The following is a 15575-nucleotide window of genomic DNA, read 5'->3' as shown; positions in this document are numbered from 1 at the left end:
TATGGTATTTGCAGCCTTATTTAAGAAATAAAGTAGCTTGATGTCGCTTTAACTGCTATAACTCAACACTGTGGAATTCTGGGATTTGCAGCTTTGTGAATATTTAGGAATTTGATGTGTCTTCTTTGCCGAGTGTAGCTTCTGATGTTTAAGAACCGCGACATGTGAAACATTTTTGGCATTCTGTGCACTTGTAGGGCTTCACTTGTGCTGAATAAGGTATGATTGGTGACTGACGATTTGCTCACAGTCCAAGCATTTGTAAGGTTTCTCCCTGGTATGACTTTTTCCATGTTTGGTACCTGAATCTATTCCAACACTCTGAGCACAGGTATGGTTTTTCTCCCATGTGCATTCGCTGATGGATAAGCGCTGATGGCTTGTCTAGTAAAGGTTCTTCCACATTCTGAGCAGATGTGCCAGTTCACTTTTCCATGGATTTGATGAGGTCTAGGGACCTCATAATTCCGAGGGAACCTTTTCCCAAACTCGGACCAGATGGAAGGTTTCCCTCCTCTGTGGTTAAGGTGGTGCCTCAGCTCGAGTTCATTCTCGCACTGTAGGGATTTACACACCTTTTCTCCAGTCTGCCATAGGCCTTTTTAGCTGCCGTATCACACTGTTGACTCATGTGCAACTTGTGGTCTGCTTGGACTCCTAGATCCCTTTCACACGTAGTCTCGTTCAGTCAGGTGTTTGAATGAGAGACTATGTGTGAAAGGGATCTAGGAGTCCAAGTGTGTCTACATCATAGAATCAGAGTTGAAAAAGACCGCAAGGGCCATCCAGTCCAACCCCCTGCCATGCAGGAACTCTCAATCAAAGCATCTTCTATTTGTTCAGAGGAGATTTGTTGTTGCACTTTGATTCTGCTTTAAAGGCTATGGCTCCAATCGATGGGATCCTGGGATTTTTGTAGATTCATGAGGTATTAGAATTTTCTGCCAGACACTTGATGAGACTCAGCAAGCTCCAAACTCCAGGTTTCTACAGAATGCAACCATGGCTGTTAAAGTGGCACCAAAGTGTTACAACTGTGTAGTGTGAAACAGACATAATTCGGCTATAGGGCTGATCTAATTGCAGTTGCCACATACCCTCCAGCTGTCACAGTTTAGCTGGGATTGTTGATGTGCACCTTCAAGGAGTTTCTGGGATTTTCTTGGCAAGATTTGTTCAGAGGAGGTTTGTCTTTCCCTCCTTATGAGACTGAGAGAGTGTGAATTGATCAAGGTCACCCAGTGGGTTTCCCTGGCTGAGCAGGGATTTGGACCCTGGTCTCCTCAGAGGATGGCAATGTGAAGCGACTTCTGAAGAAACTTGCCAAGAAAACCCTGTGATAGGGTCAACATAAATTGGAAATGACTTGAAGGCAAACACACACAACAAACACTCCAGAGTTGTAGTCCAATGCTCTAACCACTACCCCATACTAGCAGGGACAGTCCCAATTAATTCACTGTCCTTTCACTTTTCCAGCTGCCTTTTATCTATCTATTCTTTCTCTTCTTTCCATATTTCTCTCTTCCTACCGCATTTTACACCAATTGTTTACATGAATTGATGCAAACTTAACTCAGCGGAGAGTAGAGGATGGAATCTTCCCTTCCCAGTAGGCTCTGGCAAAAGCAAACTGCTGCAGCGTCTACTACCACAAGTGTACTACCTTTTGCCATCTTGACCCCATTCTGATGTTGCTTGGACACACATGTGCTGGTTATCGTCTATGAAATGTTGGACATTTATATTTATATATATATATATATATAGTTGTAGTTTTAGTTTCCCCCCCAAATTAATGCTCTTCCCACAGCCAGGAACTCTGTGTGTGTGTGTGTGTGTGTGTGTGTATAGTTATAGTTATAGAAAATATATAAATTATATATTATAAATATATATTACATAAATATATATTATACTTTTTTATAGTTTAGTTGTAGTTTTTTCCCTAGTTTATGGTCTTGCCACCATATATATATGTATATATAATGTTACAGAAAATATATAAATTATATATTATAAATATACATTAAGTACATATTATACATCTTTGTAGTTTAGTTGTAGTTTTTTCCCCTAGTTAATACTCTTCCCACCAGCAGGGGGCGTCTGTGTGTTGAAAAGGGCATTGCTGTTCAAGGGTTAAGGCGACGGAGTTCTGAGCCCTAGAGCGGCTCAGGAGTCTTTGTGTGTGCTCTTCCTGCCTGCCTCTCCTTCCCTCCCTCTCTCTCTCTGTCCTCCAAGGGCGGGGCCTGGGAGTGATGGAGGGGATGCAAGATCCCTGGGAATTGCAAAGGCAGAGAGGGAGGCAGGTAGGTGGGTGCAGTATTGGGAGGCAAGGGGAAAGAAAGAGGCCACTTTGGGAGGTTCTCTCATGCTCCTCTTCTTTCTTTGCTTGGAAAGTTTGGAGACAGAGCCCACTTTTGTGGATTTGGGGTGTTTTTGTCTTTTGTTGCATGGCCAACAACAGTGCTGCCCATGGATATAGCAACTTAAAAAGGAGGAAGGGGGGAGATATATATATATATATATATATATATATATCAGCACCTTTATGATTAAGTATCTTTTTTAAGTTTCCTGTTTGCAAATATTTTCCTGGTTGCAACATTGTTCAGTATTTAGTTATTTCACCTCCCATGACTTCTTTTTAATTAATGAATTTTAAAATGTAAATATTACACCCAGTTAACTGTCTTGTAATATTTGTATTTATTATTATTATTATTATGCACAAACAATAAAAAGAAAACAACAACCCCTCCCCCAGAACTAGACTAACATTTACAAAGTATGCAAGCTAAACATCATTAATATATCTATATATCTATTATATTACACTGATTCCACAAACATTGAAACAATAGCTAAAATGAACACCGATTCCTGCGTTTTGATACATCCTTGATTTTATGAACTTAAGGATAATTCAACTTTTATTATTCTAGTCTAACCTACTTACTGCCCACTTCTATACATTTTCAGGCTTAATAACATCTTATGGACATATATGTAGCCTTTATATCAGATAAGTGTATATTTTAAACAGTGATCTCTCTTCATGCTTCAAGGTAATTATAGTACCAAAATCTTACTTCAGTGATCTTCTTCAGCTTCTTAGCTGTCGAATGAACAAACTTGAAATGAAATAAACAAAATTTAAAATGGTAATTTTGTACTGTTTTTATATGAGTTTGACTGTTTTAAATTTGATTGTAATGTGTTTTTTTAATGTTAATATTGTTGTTGTTGATGTTGTTTTAACTTGGATCCCTTTTGGGAGAAAGGGGGCTTACAAATAAAATAAATAACTAAATAAATACAGTAAGTCGGAATACGCCTTTGAAATTAATAGGATAGAAAATGTTAAAGTATAATTTAATCCTAACGTACAATTCTTGTTATGTGTTGTTGTGTGCCTTCAAATCCTTTCTCGCTTATGGCGAACCCAATGTTTAAATTCAAACACTGTTCCAGGAAGAGGGTCAGGAAAAAAACAGTAATGGGAGCCAGAACAGACGAGGCTGGATATAAATCCTTGAAATAGAATAAATTGATTTTTCCAACCCGTCATTCCAAATACTATCCAGGTTTGACCCTGCTTAGCTTCCTGGATCAGACAGGATCTGATGCCTTTAGGGTATTTAAGCTAGCATTATGTATATTGGCACTCCATATCTATGCTGGAAACCTGACAGGGACCAGCAACCATCCGTTCCTTGTGTATATTGTAATTCTATACAATATACACTTTTTATACAATATTTTAAATAATTTTGTGCAACTCTGCCTCTTTGTGCAACATTTTTCTCCAGGCTGCATGCTGGCAACTGGGCAACAGCTTCCCCTGAATGCAGGCTAACCAGATGTCCTCCTTTTCCAGAACATGCCTTATATTTTAGCCTTCTGCCCAGGAGGAATTTCAAAATGTCCTCCATTTGGAGCATGACTAAGAAGCATGAATTTATATTTATACAGTCAGCCGTCCTTATCCACGGATTTTTTAATCCACAGATTCAAGCATCCACAGCTTGAAAATATTCATAAAAAATAAAAATTCCAAATAGCAAACCTTGATTTTCTATTTTATATGAGAGGCATCCTTTTACTTTGTAGTCCTATTTATTGGGACTTGAGCATCCATGGATGTTGTTATCCATGGGGGGTCCTGGAACCAAACCCCAGTGGATACCAAGGACGCACTCTATGAGTGTTTTTAGCTTTTATTGGAAATGTCTGACTTTTTTCTTGACTGTCTGACATTTTGTGGTGCCTTGTCCTCCTTTGTGGTGAGGGCACCTGGTCATCCTGCCATTGATTGTCCATGGAGGTGCACCAGGAGAGCTACGTTTTGTTGATTGCCTCCCACCCAAGTCTTTTGAATCTCTCCTACATAGCTATACTGGCAGAGCCAGCATGGTGTAGTGGTTTGAAGGTTGGACTAAGACTTTGGATATCAGGGTTTGATTCCCAGCTTGGCTATGAAACCCACTGGGTGACCCTGGGTAAGTTACACTCTCTCAGCCTCAGAGGAAGTCAATGGCAAACCTCCTCTGAACAAATCTTGCCAAGAAAACCCCACAATAGGGTTGCCATAAGTCTGAAACCATAAAACAACAACAACAACAACAACAACAACAACAACAACTGAACTTTATACTCTACCGGCATACAAACAGTATAGAGTCTTCTCCTTAGTTTGGAGTCCTAGATGTCCTAGATCTAAAAGCAGAAGCAATCATGCAACACCTGTCTTGAAATCACTCCACTGGTTGCCCATCAGTTTCCGGGCTTAGTACAAGGTGTTGGTTATGACCTTTAAAGCCCTACATGGCTTGGGTCCAACCTATCTCCGGGACCGCTTCCTTCTGTATAATCCACCCCATGAATTCAGGTCCTCTGGGAGGAACTTACTGCAGCCTATAAAAACTAGGCTGACTGCAACCACCCAGAGAAATTTTTCTTCAAGCGCTCCCAGGTGATCTGTCATATTACCATCTTAGAGAGCTTTAAAAAGACGGTTCTCTTCCAGCAGGCCTTTCCTGAATAGTAAACCCATCCACCAACCAATTGAATTGTCATTTTGAATATGTAGTAGCCTTATATCCTTGCTTTGTTTAATTTTCATGTATGCTTTAATAGTTAATTGTTTAATTTGATCTTTTAGGGGAGGGTGGGAACTGTTGGGACATGGGATTTATATGTATTTTTAATCTGTAAGCCACCTGGACAGAGAGGCAGGATATAAATTATTATTATTATTATTATTATTATTATTATTATTTTCTCTCCATTATTGTAACAGTGTGGTTTTTGCCCCTGTATAGTGGAAGAACATTTAACTGAGAAGTTTCAGTACCTTTGGATTGTTGAAAGGCCTCAGTTCTCTGCAGTCTTACTTGAGAAGTACCTTGTTTGGATGAGTCTTGTCACACTAATGGAACTTGAAGGATAAACCAGCAGGCTGGAGCATCTGTAAAGACGTGGTGCTGCAAAACATAGAGGAGGAGCACAACTAAGCCAATTTCCTTGGACAAAATGTCAGAGACCCAAGAGACAAAGGCTGTGGTGTCTCTGATAAAGGAGGACTCAGATCCAGAAGTAAAGATGGAGGAAGAGGAGGAGAAGGTGATAGTCTGTGAAGCAGGAGACCTAAGGGAAGGATCCATTCTTCTTAAAGCCAAGGTGAAACAGGAGCCAGACGAAGGGCCCTCAAGGAACTGGGATGCCCAGCTGCAGGAATTTTTGGTGGCCCTACAGGCTCGTCCTCTGAGTGGAGGAATTCTACAGCTTCCTGAACTGAAGCAATTCAGTGATCCAACAATACTACAAATGCCCTTTCCAAGAGCAATAGCTTCCAACAAGTGGCCCAGAGAGCTGTGGGTTTCCCAAATCCAGCCACACCTCACTGGAGAAATGCAAGAGGACGCCACACACAGTGGGAAGGGGAAAGAGGGAGCTTCCTCTGGAGATGCTGTTGGGTTGGAGGCACCGCATCAACAGTTTCGGGCATTGCGCTACCAAGAGGCCGATGGGCCCCGGGATTTTTGCAAGCAGCTCCAAGAGCTTTGCCGCCAGTGGCTGAAGCCAGAGAGACACACCAAGGAGGAGATGTTGGAGCTGGTGACCCTGGAACAGTTCTTGGCTGTCGTGCCACCAGATATGCAGGCCTGGCTCAGGGAAAATGGTCCAGAGACATGTGCCCAAGCAGTAACCCTGGCAGAGGATTTTCTCCTGAGGCAACCAGAGGCCAAAGTCTGGGAAGGGCAGGTGAGTGTGTTCCCCAATTGGTTTCCTTGAAATACTGTTATGGTGTTCAATCACCAGACATAACTACCCAACTGATTCAGTAAAGACTGGTCATTAATATCCTGGTTTCCAGGGAACAGCAATTGTTTTACTCTGGTGAGTTAATATTTCCTTGGGGCTAGATTGGGTTGAGCAAAGTTTCGACAGCAGGCGGCATGAAGCCCGCTAGATCCAAAGGTGCAGCTCTCGCTAAGCCTCTGTAGCTCCTCCTGCAAAACAGAGAGACACCCCCCCCAAAGCTTTAAACAGCAAATAAATCTTGCTGCATCTTAGCACAGACAAGCTTTAGCTGGCTGCAACAATTTGTTGAGCAAATGCTCGTATCTCCTCCTTATACCCCTCACTCACTCTAGTCTTGGCTTAAACGCTAATCTCTCGCTTGCAAATGCTCCCACCTGTTCCTTCCATCCCCCTCACTCCAGTTCAAGCTTAAAATTAACAAATTTGCAATATGTTTTTAAAGTTGTTATTAAAATTGCCTTGCGTTGCTTCGGAGAGAAAGGCAGGATAGAAATTAATTAAATAATAATAATAATAATAATAATAATAATAGTAGTAGTAGTAATAGTAATAATAATAATTGTATACACTCGGCTATATGTACAGATTGATGGTAGGTTTTAGGAGCCAAAATTATAGATTTTGATATGACCTGTGGATAAGATGAGGGTAAAATTTAGGTGCCTGTAACAAAGGATTTAAAGGATGAAGCAATGGAAAATGATACCAAAGAACATACAAAATTCTGGCAGGCATAATAACTGTGGTCATACTAAAGACTGGATCAATGAGAGAGTAGAAGGAGGTTGGTGCTTCCAGGGCAGATTATGCTCTTAATTTTCACCAGAGGATAGTTCCTTTTTAAAAAAATAAGTTAAACTATAGCACAATGACCCATGGATAAGTCGACTAAGGTTTTTTAGGGGTCAATTTTTTGACTAAAATTTCTAGACATTTGCATGAGTATTTATTTTATTTATTTATTAAAATGTCTTTTTAAAGTATTTTTAAGTATCTATAAAATGTAATTTGTTACTCCACTGCAGTCACATCACTTTAAGCTTTGTTACTCTTGAAGTGTAATTTTGTTACAGTAATTACTCCATAAAGAACATGGTTGTGTGACTACAGAGGGAGCAAGGGCCAATTTGTGACCCTCTCCACTCTCACCATGGGCTACAAAGTCACTTTGTAGTGCACAGAAAATAATTGGAGTCTCTTCCAACTTCCAGTATCACTCTCGGTCACCATTTTTATCCAAATAATGATTGGGAAAATACCTTTGGGTAGTGTTGGAAGCTTGGCGGGGGATTAGAATGGCAAACTACCATGTCTGTTCACAGTGTTGGGGCAGATACAGTAAGTGCACTCTCTAATAGTGGAGGTTTCAGGATGCTTTGTGGACCTCCTGAGGAATTGCAAAATGAAGTTTGGGGGCTCCACATCCCCAACCTCTGTTATAGAAGGATCTTGTAGACCAGTGGTTTCCAAACTTGTTTTGGTCGTCTGCTCACAGAATACCCAGCCAACTTGACCAACAGTCATTCTGGGAAGTGGCATTCAAAATACCTGAAGAACCAATGTTTGGGAACCACTCTTGTAGATGGTCCCTAGGAAAGAATCAAATCTCGGCAATAATGACACATAACACTGCATCTACTGAGGTGGTTTTTTTTTAAATTGAGAGTATAACAAAGGGCCCATACAGACAGGCCAAAATAAAGCTGCTTCGGGTCACTTTGAAAGTATGCTGTTTAAATGATGCATGCATCCTAAGAGGCCAGAAACTGTGCCAAAGCTGCATTTCAGCCCTTATGGGCCCTGTGTGGGCTCAGAATTACATTTCAAGAGTAACACAGCTTGGAGTGATGTGACTGCAGTGGAGTAACAAGTTACATTTTTCAGGGCCCGAACAGACAGGGCAAAATAAAGCTGCTTTGGCTCACTTTGGAGGTATACTGTTTAAATGATGCATGCATCCTAAGAGGCTGGAGCCGTGCCAAAGCCATGCTCCAGTCTTAAGGACTGGAGGACAGTTTTGGCGCAGCTTCTGGCCTCTTAAGATGAATGTGTCATTTAAGCAGGATACCTCCAAAGTGACCCGAAGCAGCTTTATTTTGCCCTGCCTGTTCAGGCTCATAGATACTTAAAAATACTTTTAAAAGAAGCTTTGATGGCTTTATATAGTTTTAGATTCCACCCAAATATTAGGAGGAACTTCCTGATAGCTCAGTCCCCATCATGGGACTAGAAGAAGCACAGCAACAGCAATATATTCAATTGGTGGTATGTCTGGTATTAGTTTGTACTGATAGTGCAGTTTACATAAGAAAGCTGTCTCACACCTTCTCAACACTAATTTTCTTTCATCCTGACTTGAATTTGAATTTCTATCCTATCCTAGATCACAGCAGTGTCTGAAGAGGATTTGGTAAATCCCACCGAAGCAAACCAAGTTCAGCCAGACTTGGTGAAGGTGCAGATATTCACAGAAGCCAAGCAGGAGAGCGAAGAGAATTCATCCTTGTTGGGTAAGTCTCTTTTGGGGGCATTTTTCTCTGAGTTCAGTAGCACTTCTGAAGTTGTTTTACCTCTGGTTATATTGAATTTCTGGAAACAAATGAAGGGTGTTGTCCTTTCTTATTGCTGTCAAAGTCCTTGAATTATGATCAAATTTTACAAACAAATGCATTCAGTTACCAGCCACAAATAGTCTCAAAATTGGTTGCCAGCTGCTCATTAATACCTTGGGAAAGGTGTCCTGGACTGCGGCCAGCATTCACAGACACACACCAATAAGAATGGCTCAGCCCAGCAAGTGGATGCAAAACACAGACCTTGCAAGGATTCAGCGTGAAAGCAGTCCAAGAAGTCAAGCCAAGGTCAGGATACCAGAAGTCAAAGCAATCTGAAAGCGAAGCCGAAGTCAGGATACTGGGAGTCAGAGTGGTCAAAGCAGTCCGAGGTCAAAGCAGCCAGAAGATAACAAGGGTCCAGTCCGAGGTCAAAGCGACAAGGAATCAAGATACAAGAAGCCAGTGCTAGCAGCAATCACACCAAGGGATCATGCAATAAACAGTGAAGGTCTCTCAACAGTTTAAGTAAGGGAAACTCTCCCCCGTGCCACCTGAGGCTGGTTGGCTGATTGCCTCTCTGCAATCCTCTTGGATCTATGCCTGCAAGCACTCTCAGCCCTTCTCTCTTTGAACGTAGGCACCTCCAGGCAAGCTTCCTCCCCAGAGTCACCACTAGGCTGTTGCACCATAGGAAGCCCCTCTCTAGCACTAGGACCTGGTTGGGCCTCCTCCTCTGGGGCTGGGAGAACACAGCTGGGACCTGGCAGAGCAGGATTGCCACCTGGTGTAGCCTCAATCAGCTCTTGCTCTGGAGGAGGCTCATCCTCCTCCTCATCCTCCGAGAGCTGATCTTGGCTGGCCATGACAAAAGGTGACAAAGCTGTGAAACTGAGGCTGAGTGGTTCCTGTTTTATGTTTCTTGCTTAGAGTGCAAGGGAGACAAGTTCAGATCTCGCACAGTCTGTGCTTCATAGAGTTGCTAGAAGAGAAACAAGGAATAGATCTTAGATTGGAAGTGGGCAGATCTAAGGCTTGCACTGGTTACATGTATTGATTTATCTCATCTTTTCTCTAAGAAGCTCAAGGCAATGTATTTGGTGCTGTCCCTCCTTGCTTTACTTTTACAGCAAAGACCTACCCTGTGAGGTAGATTGGGCACAGATAGAGTATGAACAGCTCAGGGTCACTCAGGTAGCTGTGGGGACTTCACCTTGGTTCTCCCAGATTCTGTCCAATATACCATATGGCTTTGTTACAGATGATCCAGATATCTACCTGTAAATCCAGATTTACCATCTTAGATTTCCATGGATGAATGGTCCCCAGAGTCATAGTCCAACACCCAAACTACTACATCATTCTGGGCCTACCAGTGATTTCCTCTCCATTTTCCCAGTTAGCAACAGTCCTGGTCCAACTTTCCAGGGGTTAGAAAGAGCTACAGTTGGTGGACTACTGGTGGGAAGATCACTGTATTATTTATTTTATTTATTTACTTTGACCCATTGGGAGAGGCGGGAAATAGAAATAAAATTTTATTATTTATTACTATTATATTTATATTCCAACTTTACTTTATGGAGCTCCCAGTGGCATATATGACTCTTTCTTCCCCAGTTTTGTCTATCCAACAACTATGTGAGGTATGATTGACTCAGAGTAGCTAAACCAAGGTTACCTGAAGAGCATGGTTGCTATGTGGGAATTGGAACCCGCATCTCCTTCTTGCTTGTCCAACATTTTAGAAAAGATGCCAGTGCACAGGGCCAACCCTTCAAGTGAACTGATCACTGTCAGTTCATGAAGTCAAGGTTTAAAACTCTCCCTGATCCTATTCCAGTACTTGGAGTTCAGTCAGTAACCTAAAAGGCAGGAGGTTGGTCCCTAGTTTGGTATATCTAGAAGTGTAGGAAAAATTCCTGGCACAGATGATTGCTTATTTTTCATGATACAACAGGTCTGATAGAAAGAGGTGAGCCCTGCAAACTATGGCCTGAATCCTATTGTTAATTCTCTCCAGAGTAGACCCATTGAATAAATGGAAATTAAGTAAGTGTTGAATTACCAAGTTAAGAACACATTTGCACTGTAGAAGTAATGCAATTTGACACCACTGTAACTTCCATGGCTCCATTCGACAGAATCCTGAGACTTGTAGTTTTATGAGATGCCAGCACTCTTTGGCAGAGAAGGCTAAAGACCTTGTAAAAGTACAAAACCCAGGATTCTATAGGATGAAGCTACAGCACAGGAGAATACCATACTACACTATAGCGCTATTATTCCATTTTTACTGCTATGACTGCCTTCTGTGGCATTCTGGGGTTTGTAGTTTAGTGAAACCTAAGAGCTCTGTGGTTGAGAATTCTAACTACCCTTCCTTAAACTGAAAATACCAGGATTCCACAGGAGGCAACCATAGCAGTAAAGGTGAAATAATAGTGCTATAACAGTATACTGCAATAATCTCCTTAAAGTGGTATCAGTCTGTATTATTCCTATAGTGTAGGTGCACCCTAGCTTTTGATTCATTCGGTCTGCTCTATTCGGGATTTACTAGGCCCATCTGGCCATACTGTGTTATCTAGTTATCTCATTTTAAAAATAGTCTGATTTGTATTTTGTATTTTTCTCTTTCTTCCAGGAGATGGAGGGTGGATGGAAGGAAGTGGGGAGAAGAAACGTTTATTGGTGCATCCTGAGCAAATGGAGCAACTGACGACATTCTTGAAAACAGATAAAGAGAACAATTTCCTCTGTCAGGGAGAACCTGATGAGAGTCAACAGGGGCCAGAGAGGCAGAATGGAGGTGACAAAGAGGAGGAAGAGGTCCTGGTGGTTTGCTCACAGGATGTTTGCAATACTGCCAATGAATCTCTTATCCAGCAAGATCAGAATATGAAACATGAGGAATATGGGGAAAGCTTTGGTCTAAGCTCACATCTTGATGATGAGCACAAGAGCACCCACAAAGACGAGAAGCCATACCAGTGTTGGCATTGTGGCCAAAGCTTCAGCAGCAGCTCAGAACTTCTGTCACACGAAAGAAACCATGTGGGGGAGAAGTTGTATAAATGCTCCAGCTGTGGAGAAAGTGAGAGAATACATATGGGTCAGAAGCCACATAAATGCTCTAACTGTGGGAATACCTTTGGCTGCAACTCTCAGCAGGAAAAACAGGGAAGAAAGAAAATTCATGCATGTTCAATATGTGGGAAAGCATATACCCAGTTAGCAGGTTTCCTTCAGCACCAGGGAGTCCACAGAGGGGAGAAACCTTACAAGTGCTCCAAATGTGGAGAAAAGTTTGGAACCTACACGGGTCTCAAAGTCCATCGGAGAACTCACACAGGTGAGAATCAGTACAAATGTTCACACTGTGGGATGTGTTTCAGTTGCAGCCCACACTTGAGAGCCCATGAGAGAACCCACATGGCGATGTGCTCCTACTGTGGGAAAAGCTTCAGCAAAAAATCTGAACTTATTGAACATGAGAGGACCCACTCAAGAGAGGATTCATTAGCATGTTTTGCCTGTGGGAAAGCCTTTGAAGTCACTTCTGAACTGGTTGCTCATGTGCGTACCCACACGGAGAAGCCACCAGAATACTCAGACTCCAGGAAAATCTTCCAGTGTTCAGAGTGTGGTGATATTTTCAGGCATGGCTCAGCTCTCAGAGTACATCAGAGAATCCACACAGGTGAGAAGATATAGTAGGAAGTGCTTCACTAATGTCCCATGAGGGAATCCACTTAGCCTTATACTCCTAGTGTGGGACAAGCTTCAGCCCCAACAAGAACTTGTGGGACATGAAAGGACCTGTGCAGCAGAGGAATACCATGCATGTTTTGCCTATGTGAGAATCTTTTGAGTTTATTTAGAATTGTTTGCTCATATGCAAACCAACACAGACCAAGAGCTAGGTCTGCTGAAAAAAGCCTTCAGGGAAAATATGCAACAAATTATGCGCCAGCAAGTCCATACAGAAGACAAATGGCATATATAAACCTGCCAGAGATTTGTTCTTCAAAAGAAAATGCACATACCAGAAAAAGCTACGTAGATGGTTTGAAACACCCCCAATCTTAAATCTTATAAGAGGACCCAAGAGATGGAAGAGACACCATGACTAACTGTCACTGTAATGAAAGCTTCAGGTGAAGTTTCCATGTTATCTTGCAGTAGGGAATTCCCACAGAGGAGGAATGCTTCAATTGTTCAGACTGTGAGGGACTTCAGTTGTTCAGATTTTAAATAGTTAGTTTGATTTTTCCCCCCATGGGATGCTAACAAAATCACCTTCATGGACCACAGCAAGAGATGCTGAGGTAACATAGTGTTTGGTGATGGTTTGAATATAGTCCCTTGGAGTTTTGTGTGTGTGTTTAAAATCATGTTTATCTACACCTTGCACCATGTCAGCATTGGGAGTGCTGGATTTTTAGTTCATACTCATGGAGACAAATACAATCTAAGATTTGATGGGGGATTTTGGTAAATCTGGTGTTCAAAAAAAAGATGTACATAAAAGAAGTTCTTCTTGAATTCTGCTGGATCTGACTGGTACCGATATATCATGGACCAAGGGGGAAAGCCCTATGTTAAGAGCAGACTAAAGAAAATCAGGTCCGGATTCATGTAATCTATGCTATTTACTAGGAAATATGAGTCAATCGCACCTTCATGCAAGTTTTCAGAACTGCAGAATTCCAGTGAAGATGCAGCCCTAACTTTCTTCTCTGATTCCTCACCGGTGTTGTATCTACTGTGATATTCCTTTTGCTTTCTGTTGCAATTTTTTGCTTTACGGTTTGTTTTCTGTTCATCGAGGTTATAGGGTAAAGGAAGAAATCCCATGTATTCTGTAAAGAAATAGTTTCAGGAAAAACAGCACCCATTAGTAGAAGCCTTGGCCTCAACGGGACCCAGCTACTCCTTTCTTGTCCCTAATAAAAAAGTTGGTGCCTCAAGCATGATGGGGTTGAGATTTTTTTCTATAAGTGGGTCCTGCAACTGAGTGTTGGTGGTGTAGAGGGCTCTCTTGTTCTGGGTTCCAGCCAGCCACGTCCTTTGCCATTTCATCTGTCCCTCCCCAAGTTGGTTTTTTTTATTATTATTTTTTTGCAATTGTTAACAGACGTTGGTCATTACATGGTCATTTCGGGTATTCAGTGTTCATTTTCCCCATGACTTAGGGAGCTGGGCATGTTTAGCCTGGAGAAGAGAAAGTTAACAGGTGATATGATAGCCCTGTTTAAATATCTGAAGGGATGTCATACTGAAAATGGAGCAAGTTTGTTTTCTACAGCTCTGGAAGACAGGACCCAGAGCAAAGGATTCAAACTACAGGAAAAGAGATTCCATTTCAACATTAGGAAGAACTTTCTGACCGACCATAAGAGCTGTTTGAGAGTGGAAGACATTGCCTCAGAGACTGGTAAAGTCTCCTTTTTTGAGGTTTTTAAGCAGAATCTGAATGGCCATCGGTCGGAGATTTGGATATTCCTGTATAACAGAAGGGGGTTGGATTGGAGGGCCCTTTGAGTCTCTTCCAGTTCTATGATTCCCCATTAGGTTTCTTTCCTAAAGATTTTAGCCAATATTTTACACCAGCTATTTAAGTATAAAATTGTGACTCAGTAGTGATCGTAAACATGGAACAATTACTCAGTCTGTAACCGTTTACCATCCACAATTGCTTCTTAGTCATGACTGTGACACTGTTGCCATGATCGTAATTCCACTCCCCACAACCTACTTTACCAAGCATCAGCTGCCCAAGGAGAAGGAGGTCCATACTGCAGGTGATCAGAGCATGAGTGAATGCTGTTTCCATCTGGTTTGAATGGGTTGAGCCAAGAGAGGTTACATAGGGTGCATCTACCCTGTAGAAATAATGCAGTTGGATGCCACTTTAAGTGCTGCAGCTCCAGCCTATCGTATCCTGGGATTTGTAGTTTTACAGAGTCTTGAGCCTTCTCTGCCAAAGGCTGCTGGTGCCTCACAAAACTCCAAATCCCAGGATTTTGTAAGATAGAGCCATGGCAGTTAAAGTGACGTCAAACTGCATTATTTCTACAGTGTAGATACATCCTTAAGTATATTTAACCATGTCACTGATGCAGAATAGTGGCCCATGTCATCTTCTGCAAATGTCAGGGTTTGCAGAATTATCAGGGCCTGATTCCACCCGCATTAATGTGCCGCTCGTTCCACTTCATCAAGTGATAAGTTCCAAAGACACAGTGCCTTCTCAGCTTTGCCCTCCTTTGTGATTTTCATATCTGTGACTTCTGTTGTCGACAGTGTCACCGGTACAGGCTGAATCTCCAGTATCTGAAATGCTTGGGATCAAGTATTTTGGAATGTTTGCATATTCATAATGAGGCACCATGGAGATGAGATTCAAGTCTCAACATGAAATTCATGAAAAAACCTTATACGCATTGCCAAAAGATAATTTTGTTACCCAATGTTTTTAATAATTTTGTGAATGAAACAAAGTTAGTGTTCATTGAACCATCAGAAAGCAATAATGTCATTATCTCAGCCACCCATGGGGACAATTTTGGACTGTAGAGTATTTGGGGTTTTGGAATTCTAGATAAGGGAGACTCAGCCTGTATTGGTAATACTACTGTGGTCTGCTGCCTTTGGACACAGCGGAAGGAAACGATAAATTTCTGTTAA

The 15575-nt window shown here is 41.8% G+C and overlaps 1 protein-coding gene across 1 annotated transcript in view; it reads left to right on the top strand.

The window, feature by feature from the left end:
* Window positions 1–2988: 2988 nt before the first annotated feature.
* The window catches only part of LOC149320772 (uncharacterized), a 30206-nt gene continuing 17619 nt past the window's right edge, over window positions 2989–15575 (top strand). The window contains exons 1-5 of the mRNA XM_089532356.1: window positions 2989–3071; window positions 5328–6270; window positions 8714–8840; window positions 11530–12598; window positions 14592–14724. Coding sequence (XP_089388482.1) covers window positions 5539–6270; window positions 8714–8840; window positions 11530–12598; window positions 14592–14724 — 2061 coding nt within the window. The 5' untranslated portion in view covers window positions 2989–3071; window positions 5328–5538. The remainder of the gene's footprint in view (window positions 3072–5327; window positions 6271–8713; window positions 8841–11529; window positions 12599–14591; window positions 14725–15575) is intronic.

The sequence above is a fragment of the Sceloporus occidentalis genome, unplaced genomic scaffold, assembly GCF_023333645.1.
Source record: "Sceloporus occidentalis isolate IW3139 unplaced genomic scaffold, rSceOcc1.0.p SCAF_1, whole genome shotgun sequence".
In the NCBI taxonomy this organism is placed as follows: Eukaryota; Metazoa; Chordata; class Lepidosauria; order Squamata; family Phrynosomatidae; genus Sceloporus; species Sceloporus occidentalis.
This window is presented reverse-complemented; position numbering and strand designations above follow the sequence as displayed.